The sequence below is a fragment of the Mesoplodon densirostris genome, chromosome 14, assembly GCF_025265405.1.
Source record: "Mesoplodon densirostris isolate mMesDen1 chromosome 14, mMesDen1 primary haplotype, whole genome shotgun sequence".
NCBI lineage: Eukaryota > Metazoa > Chordata > Mammalia > Artiodactyla > Ziphiidae > Mesoplodon > Mesoplodon densirostris.
The window spans coordinates 69,745,006-69,758,592 of NC_082674.1; the positions used below are offsets into that span (position 1 = coordinate 69,745,006).

At 49.5% G+C, this 13,587-nt stretch overlaps 1 protein-coding gene across 1 annotated transcript in view; it reads right to left on the reverse strand.

Annotated features, from left to right (window-relative positions):
* Window positions 1-13,379, reverse strand: part of IL1R2 (interleukin 1 receptor type 2) — a 39,597-nt gene extending 26,218 nt beyond the window's left edge. Inside the window, exons 1-4 of the mRNA XM_060116968.1 lie at window positions 13,356-13,379; window positions 11,614-11,876; window positions 9,205-9,466; window positions 7,575-7,727 (exon numbers count right to left, since the gene is read on the reverse strand). Coding sequence (XP_059972951.1) covers window positions 7,575-7,727; window positions 9,205-9,466; window positions 11,614-11,876; window positions 13,356-13,379 — 702 coding nt within the window. The remainder of the gene's footprint in view (window positions 1-7,574; window positions 7,728-9,204; window positions 9,467-11,613; window positions 11,877-13,355) is intronic.
* Window positions 13,380-13,587: the final 208 nt, after the last annotated feature.

A 13,587-nucleotide genomic window follows, 5' to 3' on the forward strand; every position in this document is an offset into this window, starting at 1 on the left:
TATCAGTTATCCAGAAAACATGACCATCTAAAATATAACACAGCTAAAAGAAACCAGGACAAAAAAACCTGAACGGCTGAAAGACAGTCAATAGGATCCTGGCACCAAGTCATGTCTATTTGACTCACAGAAGAAATGTGAAGCTCTCTTTCAGAACCTGTCTCTTTATTCGTATGAATGTGGCTATTGCTCCTCAGAGGGGCGGATCGTATTTTGTAAAGATGGCCACAACAATATCTCCCTAGTGTTTTCTGTGATGTGACCAGGCTACTCTGCCATCAAAAGTGGAGTCCAGGGACTTCCCTGGTGGTGCAGTAGTTAAGAATCTGCCTTCCAATGCAGGGGACACGGGTTCAATCCCTGTTTGGGGAACTGGACCCCGCATACCGTGGGGCAACTAAGCCCACGTGCTCTGGCGCCCACGTGCCACAGCTAGAGAGCCCACGCACTGCAAGTACTGAACCCACATGCCACAACTAGAAAGAAGCCCATGCGCTGCAAGGAAGAGCCTGTGTACCGCAATGAAGGATCCCACGTGCCACAACTAAGACCTGACGCAGCCAAAATAAAAAAATAAATATTTTTTTAAAAAGGTGGAGTCCAACTTATCAAGGGGTCCCTTGAATGTGGGCCAACTGTGACTTAAGTCTAACCAACAGAATGGTGCTGAGTGAACACTGAAGCTAAGTCAGAAAAGGCCATGCAGCTTCCACCTGGCTTTCTTGGGATGCTGGCTCTGGGGGACGCCAGTCACCGTGTAAATTGTCCAACTGCCCTGAGACCTGCTTGGAGGGAGGCTACATGTAGGGGGTCAGGCCGACCGTCCCAGCCCAGCCCCAGCCATGTGAGTGAAGCATCCTAGGCTCCCCAGATGAGTCCACTCACCAGCTGAGTACCACTAATTGATCTCAAGTGAAACACATGGAGCAAAAGAACTGCCTAGCTAAGCCCCTCTCAAATTCATGACCTGTGGAGTATGAGTTACAATAAAATGTTTGTCGTAAGCCACTCAATTCCGGGGCAGTTTGTTATGCAGCGATAGGTGACCAGAATGTTCTATCAGAAGCAGAGAAGAGGTAGCAAATCAGAAAGAGGGAGAGAGCTGATGTGGGAAAACACACCCACAAAGCCATGGCAGCCAATTACCCAATAACGGAGGAGAGAAGAAAAACTACTGAGACAGATGCAAGAACCAAAGAGCACAGCAATCAGAGGCCTTTAAGAGCAGACACAAACGGTCCCCTCCACCTCTCTGTGTCCTACTGAGGGTATCCAGGTGTTCCAGCACAAAACAGTTGATGTCCGTAATGATATCCCTGAATCATGAAGAACAGTTTAAATTTTGCACAGGACCTTCTTTCTCGAGGATGCAACAGTGCATAAAGTATGTGATGAGGATAACATGCTAACTACCTTCCAGTGTATTTCCCTGCTCGTTACCTCTGAGTCTTCAGCCACTATGGCCCCAAGAAAGGGGACGAGCAAAGGCCTCCTTGGAAAGGAGAGAAGGAAGTGGATGTGACATAGGGGATGTCTAAGTAGGGAAAGCGGGTTCTGCCCCCACTTCCGGGCTCAAAACGTGAGTGCAAAGAGACAGAGGGTAGAAGAGAGGGGGAAGCTGAAAGCTGAGGGGCGTTTCCTCTGCTTTCAAATTGGGTCCCTGGGGGAATCCCACCAGGGTAAAGTAAGGAGCCAGTGCCAAGATGGGGGCCCCGGGGAAGGATGGAGATAATGGCGTGGCCTGTTTAGGTAGAGGGACGCTAGGGTTAGCTCCCTGCTGGCCTCAGTTCTTTGCTGATGGGGAGGAGATTCAGATCTCCCCTGTGCTTCCAGTGGAAAATGGGGAGCTAAACTGAGATCTGAGCTGATCTGGGGCTGCCATGATGGACGGGTGACCTAGAGGCTGCAGGACATTCAGTCCCTAAGGAGCAGCGTGGCCAACTGTGGAAACATGTCTTTACTACTTGGTAACTAACCACGCACGTAAGCCCTGAACTCTCCACCCTCTACCTTTCCAGGGGCTTCCCTGAGATCCTCACGGTCCAGCAACATAGGGCAGCACCTGTTCTGACTGGTTGATACTCCTGCCCTGCGGGTTGGTAAATATTTGGGCTACCACCTGCGCAGGTGGCCAGTCTAAGCCAGGGGAGAAGCGAGGCCATGGCCAAGGGATCCAGAGGACCATGGAGCCAGCAAGGGGCACAGTGGGGCCACATCAGCCATTGCACTGTCTCTGCCTCCCCTGAAAGACCAGACCCCGGCGTTCCCAGCCATGAACCTCAGCAGCAGATGTAGCAGGACACTGCGTGACCAGCCAGGTCCAGGAACATCTCCATGGAAACCAGTGAAGAACCCCACCCAGGCCAGCAAGTGTGGACCAGCCGCCCTCCCCACCATGCCCTGAGGACACGGCTTCCCCAGTTCTCAGACTCCTTGCTAGAAGTAGGTGGCAAAGTCAGAAACCCTAAGAGACTGAGCATCTACCCAAAAGAGACCAAATAAATCCAAGAGGGGCAGAGTTGGACCAGCCTAGACTGGAACAACATGGACGGGCAGCTTAAATTCCCCTTTCCTCCTAGAAAGAGGCCTCAGGAGCCAAACGAGAGTCTTATTAGAAAAGTTATTAAAGGCACATTTTTGTGACATCGAGTTGCAGTGACTACAAATTTGCACCACAATACATACCTTCTAGAAATATTTCCTCCCAAAATTAAGTTGTCAGAACAGATGAGATTTTCTTTTTATGCTTTGAAAGATCATCTTTCACTCCCTGGAAAATATGTCCACCTAGAATGGCTTGTCCTCTGAGGGTCACAGAAGGCACAATTTCCCCCAGCCCTGGGCCCAGCATGGCCACAAGACCAGATAAAAAACAAGCCAAGAAAGCCAACCACGATAGGAAACCCAAGCGATTTTGAGCCACAGGGTGTGGGGAAATCCCTGGGCACAAGAAACCCCAGTCGTTAGCCTGAAGACATCCCAGACTGACTGGGTTTTCCACAGACCCAGAAAGTCCCATTAAGAAACGCTTTGCTCTTCTCTGGAGCTGGGTGGGGGGGAGCATTTCCCTCTCACATGTGTTCCCTCTGGCTTCTCCCAGGATGATGCCGGGGCAGCCAGCTTCATCCTGGTTCAAGGAGAGCATCCTGAAGCTGGCCGATCTGAAATCCTGCTTCCTCCCCAGCAACCTGATATGATAGACTCAGGTTCCCAACATCTGGACCTGTGATACTTTGGGGTGCACAAAGGATTTCACTTCTCTGCACCCTTGAATTAGGCATGGCCACATGACTGGTTATCGTGGGAAGGACACAGGTCACCTCCAGGTGTTTCATTTCCGGTACCCCACCCTCCAGCCCTCTCTTCTGCCACCCTTGCTCAAGGATGGTGCCTCTGTTGATGGATGGTGGCCACCAATAGGAGACTGAGGTTTACTTCCATCCATAAAGCCACTCCCTTGCTCCTGAACATCTGTTTTTCCTTCTGTTAACAGGAAAAACACAGATTTTCCACACCAGCACTTGTGTCAAAACAATCTGAGGCAGACAGGTAGTCTACAAAATTCTCTTTTGAAAATGGCCTCAGGTAGCTGTGAGGGGCCGTCAGGGTCTGACACAGCTGCACCCAGACAGTGACGCGACGTGAGCAAGGTGATGGATTAAGCTACTGAGATGTTGTAGGTTATCTTGCAGTGTAACCCGGAGGGTATGCACAGCAATCAAAGAGAAGAATAAGGACACTGTGTTCGTTTTCTATTGCCCTGGGGCAAAGGACCACAAACTCAGTGACCTGAAACCAAGCCCAGTTATTAGCTCACATCACTGTGGGCCCAAGGTCAGCCTCTGCTTGGATGGACTCTGCTCAGGGTCCCACGGGTGGACATCAACGCTTGGAGTCCTGTCCCACGTCCCTGGGGCTATGGTAGAATTCAGCTCTTAGGGATTATACAACTGAGGTGCCCACTTTCTTGCGGGCTGTCAGCCAAGGCCACTCTCAGCAACTAGAAGCCACCACTGTTTCCTGCCCCGGGGCACCCTCCATAAAACGGGACAGTTTGTTTCCTCAGGGCCAATGGACCACCTACTTCACATCTCTCTGACCTCTTGACTCTGACCCCTGGACCCTCTTTTAAAGAGCCCAGCTGCTTGTGCCAGGAACACCCAGGATGGTCTTCCTTTTGATTAATTTCACATCAACTGACCGGGGACCTAAAATACATCTGCAAAATTCCCTCGCCTTTGCTGTATAAGGTAACCTAATCATGGGAATGCCATCCCATCCTGTTTATATTACCCACCCTCATCCAAGGGGAGGGGGCTGCACAAGGCATGCTCAGTGGGGGGCACCTTAGAATTCTGCCAACCACAGACAGTTAAGAAAACATGCTGATGAATACTAGCTCTAGAAAATTTAGGACACATCCAAAGCCATACATTGACTTCCTTGCTCCCAAATAAGAAAACCTCGTCTCGAATATTCTAAAGCCTTCCTACTCAAAGTGTGGTCCCTGGACCAGCATCATGGACATCACTTGTGAGAAATGCAAAATCTCAGGCCCCACCCCAGAACCAGGGAATCAGAATCATCTGCCTTTTAACAAGACTCCCAGGTGATTTGAGAAGCATTGATCGTAAGGACTGGCTCATTCTTAAATAAAGTAGGCAGATACCCTCATGGATTAAGACCAGGGACAATATTAAATCCCTGTACCCGGATCACCCCAGCCCTCTCAGAGTGGTTTCTGAAATTTTGAGGTCAGAACCTCATAATCTGATGATGATGATGATGATGGTGAGGATGGTGAGGGTGGTGAGGATAACTAACACTTATTGAACATCAACCATGTGCCAGGCACTGGGCAAAGTCTTGACATGTATGATTTCTTTTAATTTTCCCAATACTTTACAAACTAGATATTATTTATTTATTTATTTTTTTTTTTTTTTTTTGCAGTACGCAGGCCTCTCACTGTGTGGCCTCTCCCGTTGTGGAGCACAGGCTCCAGATGCACAGGCTCAGCAGCCATGGCTCACGGGCCCAGCTGCTCCGCGGCATGTGGGATCCTCCCGGACTGGGGCACGAACCCACGTCCCCTGCATTGGCAGGCGGACTCCCAACCACTGCACCACCAGGGAAGCCCAATATTATTATTTTTGTTTTAGAGATAAAGACACCGAGGCTCACAGAAGTGCAATAACTCCTCCAAGGAGATACAAATAGAAGTGATGGGGCCAGGACTTGGCCCTCATCCCTTTAACTTAGGGGTGATGTGATCAGATTGTCACAAATAGTCAAAGCTAATCTGGGAAGCACAAACTGGGGGTCACAGGCCTGTTCAACTTGTGGATATGCATTTTTTCAGCTTGAGTGGTGGTGTTATTATTCATTGAATCTCTTTTCTGAGGGACAATCTCATTCCAGTGGGTCATAGGCCCTGTCACTCACAGCCTCACGGACTTGACTTACTGCCTGACCCCTGAATACACTCAGGTTAGCAATCCCCAATTAAGTCCAAGCATTCTTAAATTTCCTCTTGACATTTCATGAAAAATTTGAGGGCTTCCCTGGTGGCACAGTGGTTGAGAATCTGCCTGCCAATGCAGGGGACATGGGTTCGAGCCCTGGTCTGGGAAGATCCCACATGCCGCGGAGCAACTGGGCCCGTGAGCCACAACTACTGAGCCTGCGCGTCTGGAGCCTGTGCTCCGCAACGAAAGGCCGCGATAGTGAGAGGCCCATGCCCCGTGATGAAGAGTGGCCCCCGCTCGCCACAACTAGAGAAAGCCCTCACACAGAAACGAAGACCCAACACAGCCAAAAATAAATATAAAAAATAAATTAATTAATTAAAAAAATTTTGAGTGGAATGAATACTTCCCAGAAATTCTTTAAAATAGCAAAGAACCCCTGCTCTCTAATCCATCCATTTCATCAGATGAATGAAACTAACGTCCAGAAACCAACTTATACGTCCAAGTCACATAACAAGATAATATCCTGGTTTTAAACTGGCCTCCTCTGGCCCACAATCAAGTGCCACAACAATTTACCTCGTGTGTTTAGGGAATTATTTGCGCTCAAAATGAAACAGAGGTTCTTCACTAACGTACGCTCCAGAAACGTTTAGATGGAGTTTCATACAGATTCTCATGCTACTGATAAGTCAAATGCCCACGTATCTAATGAGAATCATCAGATACATGACAGGTTTAGAACACAGGCTCTGCAGGGAGAAAGAAGAAGTCCCTAAATAGTTTATATAAGTGGAACAGTGAGTATAAGAGGTAGAATAGAGCAGTGGATCCCAGCCTTAGCTGCACATCAGAATTGCCTGGGAAGCTTTAAAAACTACTGCTGCCTGGGCCCCAACCCCCCAAGCTCCTGACGTAATTGGTCCCAGGTATGGAGATTTTTTTTAAAGCTCTCCAGGTGATTTTAATGCTCAACCAGGTTATGAACACTGGAGCAGGGATTCTAAGATGCTGGAAGACCAGCATCATCCCCATCACTGTTTTTCCTGTGACCCCATTGGCTTTGGCTCATCAGCTGATCACAGAAGCGTCCACGTCCCTTTCATCTTTCTGCTGCTTTCTTCCTTCCTTCTATAAGCAGCAGTCCTTCGTGCGTAGAGAACAAAATTGGTAGGAAACTGAGGTCTAGTTTCACACTCTGAGGTACTCACTTGTTCCTGCTGATTTGCTTCTGGACATGAAACCTCCTCTCGTCTCCTAAGGAAGTGTTGCTCCCAGACCCGTAGCCTCAGCATCACCTGGGAACTCATTCAAAGTGCAAGTCCTCAGCCCCTCCTGCCCTGCGTCTACTAAATCCAAAATTCCGAGTGGGCTCAGCAATCCATTTGAATAAATCCTTCAGGTGATGCTGAAGCAGGCTGACGTTTGAGAACCACTGGTTGAAGACACTGTCATGATCAAGTGTCCCCATAGAGAGAGCAGGTGATGGTGACATAAAAAGACCACCCGAAACTATATACTTGCACTACTTCAGCTGTGTTGTCACTAGACTCTGCTATCCTAGGGTCTGTGCGTCCTGATCACTCAGGTGTCGATTGTAGGAGTGGGGATATTGAGGGGAAGGGCTGTGGCAGGTGTGGAAAGGTGGGGCGGCGTCCCGGGCCGGCTGGGAACAAATGGTGCGGGGACCATCCTCACAGCCCCACGACCCCGACCAAGCTCCCTTGCTTGCCTGTTACGATAACCAGACAGGCTAGAAAGTGGAACATACAATTAAAATATGGGCAATGGGCTTCCCTGGTGACGCAGTGGTTGGGAGTCCGCCTGCCAATGCAGGGGACACGGGTTTGAGCCCTGGTCCGGGAGGATCCCACGTGCCGTGGAGCAACTAACCCCGTGAGCCACAACTGCTGAGCCCACGCGACACAACTACTGAAGCTCACGTGCCTAGAGCCTGTGCTCTGCAACAAGAGAAGCCACCGCTTGCTGCAACTAGAGAAAGACTGCACGCAGCAGCGAAGACCCCATGCAGCCAAATAAATAAATTTAAAAAAAAATATGGGCAAGACTGTAATGAGGTTTGAGGGGAAGTGCCCCTTCTACCGTGCCTGTAGGAGGAGCCCCCCTTTTCGAGCTGGGAAGAGGCACCCCCGCTCTCTTGGGGAGGGAGAGCTCAGAGAAGGGTGAGCAGGGGGGGAGGGGGTGCAGGATGGGCTGCCGGGAGGAATGCCCCAGCATCTCACCTCTGACATCGAGCTGCCGGAGGGGATCAGAAGGTCAAGTCACTCAACTGCCTCAGTTTACAGGAGAGGAAATTCAACAGGATGACAAGCCCCGAATAGCATCACACGGCATTAGGGCAGAGTGGGACCAGGGGCTCCCGAGGGAGCTGGGTGCCAGGAAGAGGCAAGGCCTCCAAAGGGGAGTGGGATTCTAGAGGGAGGACGTCTAATACAGAGAGCAAGCTTTTTTTTTTTCGGTCGTACCGAGCGGCATGTGGGATCTTAGTTCCCCGACCAGGGATCGAACCCACACCCCCTGAGTTGGAAGCGCAGAGTCTTAACCGCTGGACCATTTAGGTGGCACCCCCTTGAGCCCGGCACTGTGCTAAAGCTCCATGTGATTCAGATTCATACGCCTTTCCCTCCACCTGTGACCCTCACCATCAGCATCACGATTTACAGACGGGGAGACTGGGGCGCCGGGAGGGTGAAAATAAACTGCATGGGTTACTTAATTATAATCGAGAGTAAAAATGATTTTTTTAAAGAATCGCACCCAGTTGTATTATTACTTCACAGGAATGAAGCAAGGGATAAAGATAAGCTTAATACTTCCTGGCTGTTGATTACTGGTGAGCTGCTGGCCACTGGGTGGACCATCTCTATTCAGTGATACTTTTTCACTGGAGAACAGGATTTTTAAAAGACAGTTACTATAGGAACAGGTGCGTGACATCACACAGCCAGTAACAGGCACAGCTGGACTGGAACCCGGATGCTTTAGCCTCTGGGACTCACACTTAGCCACACTCTGAGGGATACTCCTCCAAGATGGCCTTGAGGGTTGGTGATCAGCCAACACGGAGAGCTCAGGCATTAGAAAAGTTACTCATACTTTAGAAAGCATCCCATGATCCTTCCAAAGAGGAAAGCCTCTAAACTCAGTGTAAGTCTCAGAGGCACAGCCTCCCCTGAGCTGAACACAAATCCTCTCAGCAATTCCTTTCCTCTTACTGACTCCACAGCAGTTTTGCCAGTCACTTCCAATCATAGAAGGTCCTTAGAAATCCTCCAATCCAGCCCCTCCCCCCCTTTTTTTTTGCAGTACGCGGGCCTCTCACTGTTGTGGCCTCTCCCGTTGCGGAGCACAGGCTCCGGATGCGCAGGCTCAGCAGCCATGGCTCACGGGCCCAGCCGCTCCACGGCATGTGGGATCTTCCCGGACCAGGGCACGAACCCGTGTCCCCTGCATCGGTAGGCAGACTCTCAACCATTGTGCCACCAGAGAAGCCCCCAGCCCCTTTTTTGACAGATAGAGAAACTGAAGCCCCAAAAGGTCAAGGTCACTTTCACACAGGTGAGGAAGGTCACAGAGATGAGGAAAGTCACATGGAGGAGGCACCTGGGGTCTGGAGACATCAGGAAAGCCTCCTGAGGTGCCCTCCAGAAGCGATGGAGCCCAGGTGTCCTGACTCCCAGGTCAATGGCCCTCCCGTCCCTTCTCCCCTTACCTGCAGCTCTGCATCGTTTGCCTGGTGCTTGTCTCCTGGGATGGCTGCCAGGCATTTCACCTTCAGTGGGAGCTCAGCAGTCTGGCAGGAATTTATATTCTCATTGTCCAGGGATTTCCCAATCAGGCTTGTGTCACTCCTCCAACTGGGTGGCTGTGAACACACCTTTTCCCTCCTCACAGGGAGCCCCGCCTCCGCTGTAGCGCTGGGTGTGTGATCACTCAGATGGGGAAGTGGCCAGAGAAACTCTGTGTAAGTTTCCCTATTTTTTGTGACTCGTTAAAAGTTACGTACTTCCAGCTGTGAGGTGGTTTTAAAGTGATGAGTATTTTGCCCAACCACGGCCCCATTAAAGAGAAAAGGAGGACTCTGTGGCTTTAACCAGCGAGGTATGTGCTGTTTCCCCCATGAAGTCCTTCTAGGGTTAGGAGACCCCCACTGCCAGTCTTACATGATGTTTAGTTGTTAGCAAAGGAAGGGGGTGATTCTCGAAGTATTTATTATAGTCTGTGGGATTTGGCTAACTGAATAGTTTAGAGATGGAAATTCATGTCTGTACAAAACCAGTGTCTGCTAACCACCCAGCAGCCCCAAAGGTGATACTGAATGTGCCTCTCCCCTCAGGGAGCTCCCCGTGGAGCTAGAGAGCTTGGAGCCCCAGGGGGTGAGCCTGGACCCCTGCTGTTGGATGGAAAGGAAGGACTTTTCCAAATGTCCTTAAAAATCCTTGTTACTAACCTGAATGACATCTTCTGTCTGATTTATTCAGATACTGAGGCTCTTACAGGTGAAAAGGCAGATGCAGAAACTCTTTTAGAGAAATCTTAGGAATTTCATACCCAGAGCAAATGGCTCACAGTCAAAAGGGCCCGCCGGCATTAGTTTTATCCTTTTGCTAACAAGGAAGGTAACTTTCAAGGGTCACAACTCAGATGGATAAATAATATCTGAGAAAAGCAATGCTGGAGCAAGATGGAAACTTAGAGATGGTAAAATCCATTCTCCAGTTTCAAGGAGATGAAATTGAGGTCCAGGCACATAGGGGGACCACAGGTGAGTTCACTGGATTAATTGAGTGTGTGTATAACTTCACAATGGGGTTTTTATGGAAGCTGGAAATACCCCCAAAAGAAGTTTATTGGGCAAAAAGTAAATGTTACCTCGTATCTGTGTTTATTCTTTTTCCAAGGACCAGTTGAAGGGGGAATATTTGTTTCTGTTCCATAATTTTGACATGGTAAAATTGAAGAGTGAGCTGTACATTTGGGGTCAAGCCAAGGAAGTTTCAAGGGTGTGAATTCACCCAAGCAGGTAAATCTCACCAAATACCATCGTCATCCCAGGATGAAGGGCATGTCAATAACTGAGTCCTCTCCACACCGTCTCTGTAGTCCACCAAACACATTAATCCAGCTGACCTGCCAAGGGTTGAAGCAATGAGATCCTACTCACTAAATAACATACGACATCCCACATTAATAGAGCCAAAGAAAGGAAATGAAATCGTGCAATGTGCCTTTGGCCATGCTGAAGGGTAACTGCTGATCTTGTGATCCATAAAGAGGAATTTATATAACCTCAGCTTTTTCCATGGGAAACCTTGATCCTCAAGCCACAAGAATCACTTGAATCTTTGAATCGTCCTTTCAAAAACTAATGCCTCAGGGTTTCCCTGGTGGCGCAGTGGTTGAGAGTCTGCCTACTGATGCAGGGGACACGGGTTCGTGCCCCGGTCCGGGAAGATCCCACATGCCGCGGAGCGGCTGGGCCCGTGAGCCATGGCCGCTGAGCCTGCGCGTCCGGAGCCTGTACTCCGCAACGGGAGAGGCCACAACAGGGAGAGGCCCGCGTACCGCAAAAAAAGAAAACAAAAACAAAAAAACTAATGCCTCAGACTCACAGCCACCCAAGAACAAGTCCCCTGGCCTGCAGCAGTGCAGGCTGACCTCGGTTTACTGGGCTTTGCTTTACTGCGCTTCGCAGATACTGCATTTATTATACATTGAAGGTTCGTGGCAACCTTGCTCTTTTTCCAATAGCGTTTGCTCACTTCGTGTCTGTTTCACATTTTGGTAATTCTCCAAATACTTCAAACATTTTCATTATTACTATATTTGTGATGATGATCTGTGATCTTTGACATGATTGCAAAAAGGTTATGACACACTGAAGGCTCTGATGATGGTTAGCATTTTTTAGCAATAAAGTATATACACATAATGCTATTGCATGCTTAATAGGTTACAGTAGAGTGTAAACATAACTTTTATATACATGGGGAAACCAAAAAATCCATGTGACTCACTTTATTGCGATATTCGCAGTATTGTGGTGGTCTGGAACCGATCCTGCAATATCTCCAGGGCTACATTTTCGGCATCCTCCTTCCCCTCCAGGGCCTACACTGACCTGTTCCCACTGTCACCAGTGCATTGGTTCAATTTCTCCACCAACTGATGGGAAATAAACAAGGCACAGAATGTTCCGTGGTATCTCGAAATCCTCTGAGGTTTGAGGTGAAGGTCACCCAGGATGTCTATTGCAAGGGTTGAAGCAATGAGTCTTCGTTTTTTAGGCTCAGGAGGACTTTTCAACGTCTGTTCTGGTTCAGAAATCAGCAGCATCCTCTGAAAACCCCGTGTCAAGATTTCCACCCCCTTTCCTTCCTTGTGCTGTGGAGGCAGAGGGTGTGGGAGGTGAGACGGGAGCTGGCGGCCAGGATGGCATGGGTTGGCCACTACGCCATGTATTACAGCGCGGGCTATTTGTCCCTGGTTTTATGGAATAGCCTCTGTCTTATTATCCCCATAAGCCCACTCATACCTATCAGATCAGAGTTCTTTCATTTTTGATTCAAGAAAATATGGTCATCGAACCTATAGGATCAATATAGCAATCACCCCATAAAACTGAAAATTCTAAGGCCTGCTCTCGTCAACAGGACAATTACAGAAAAAAACTTGGTCTTATTCACGGAGGCAGGAGAAAAATCATTCCCTTCTCATAAATAACTTACAAATTAGCAAACTAAAAAGGAAAATATCTACCACAAATGGGCCTCAGTCTCCTCAGCAGTAAAAAGAGAGGGCTGAGGTCAATAAGTTCTGTATTAGTTTCCTTTTGCTGCTGTAACAAATTACCACCAACAATGGCTTAAAACAATACCACTTGATCCTCTTACAGTTCTGGAGGTCAGAAGTCTGACATGGTCTCAAGGGGCTATAGTCAAGGTGTTGGCAGTGCTGAGGTCCTTCTGAAGGTTCCAGGGGACAATCCTTCTCTAACCTTTTCCATGTCCTAGAGGTTGTCCTCAATTCCTTGACTGTGGCCCCCCAGCACATTGTCCTTTTTTCCCCCCTGCTTCCATCAACACGTGGCCTTTTTTCTTTGACCTTCTTGCCTCCCTCCTAGGAGGACTCTCGTGGCTCTATGTGGGGCCCACCCGAGTCATCCAGGATAGTCTTCCCACCTGAAAATCCACAACTTAATCACGCCTGTAAAATCCCTTTTGCCATATAAGGTACCAAAACCACAGGTTCCAGGGAGGAGTTTGGTGTGTTTAGGGGACTACTATTCAGCCTTGACAAGCTCGAAGATTCCTTTCCCGTTCTCAGAGTCTGTGCCTGATGATGCTACAGAGTGTAGGGAATGGGTCTGCATAAGTGTGGATTGGAGGAGCGCAGTGCCCATCACACCTAAAGGTCAAGGCTGTCTAGATGGCGTGGCGTAGAGAGCATGCACAGAGCATTCGAGAGCTGCAGGAGAGATTCTGTTTTGTATTCAGTTCTTACCAGCTCCTCCTTGGCTTCCTCCTCCTAACCTTGGTTCCAGTGAGAGACACCCGAAGGGATGAGAACTCTAACGGCCACTGCCCACTCTCCCCCCATCCTGCCCACGGGGCCCGGAGCGTGGGCAGAGGCCAGCTGGATGCTGGGCCCATGTCATGCCTACACCCCGTCCTCAGGGCACCCAGCCCCGACTGCCTCCCCACCGAAGGCCGCAGAGCTCCCCATTCCACCCCCACATGCACCGTTGCATCCTGCATCCACAAACCAAGCCCTCCCTCTGCCGTGGGCTCCGGAGACTCCAGAAGCCTGCTCTGATTCGAGGTCCACTGTCCCTCTCTGTGCCCCTGCTTCCCTCTGCCTTACACTCCACCTCTGGGCTGGGGACATGGGGCCGGCGCTGGGGACGTGGCCAGTCCAGAAGAACAAACCTAGAAGCCGACCTCCCAGGGCACTGCCAGGCCATGCATGGAGGTGGGGCCATTCTCTCCATGGGTGGGAGGGGTGTAGAGACATTCCATTCCTTTAGAACCAGAAAGAGCAACAATTCCTTGTCCTAGAGATTTGATTTCTATAAGAAGCAATGCCGTGTGTCCCG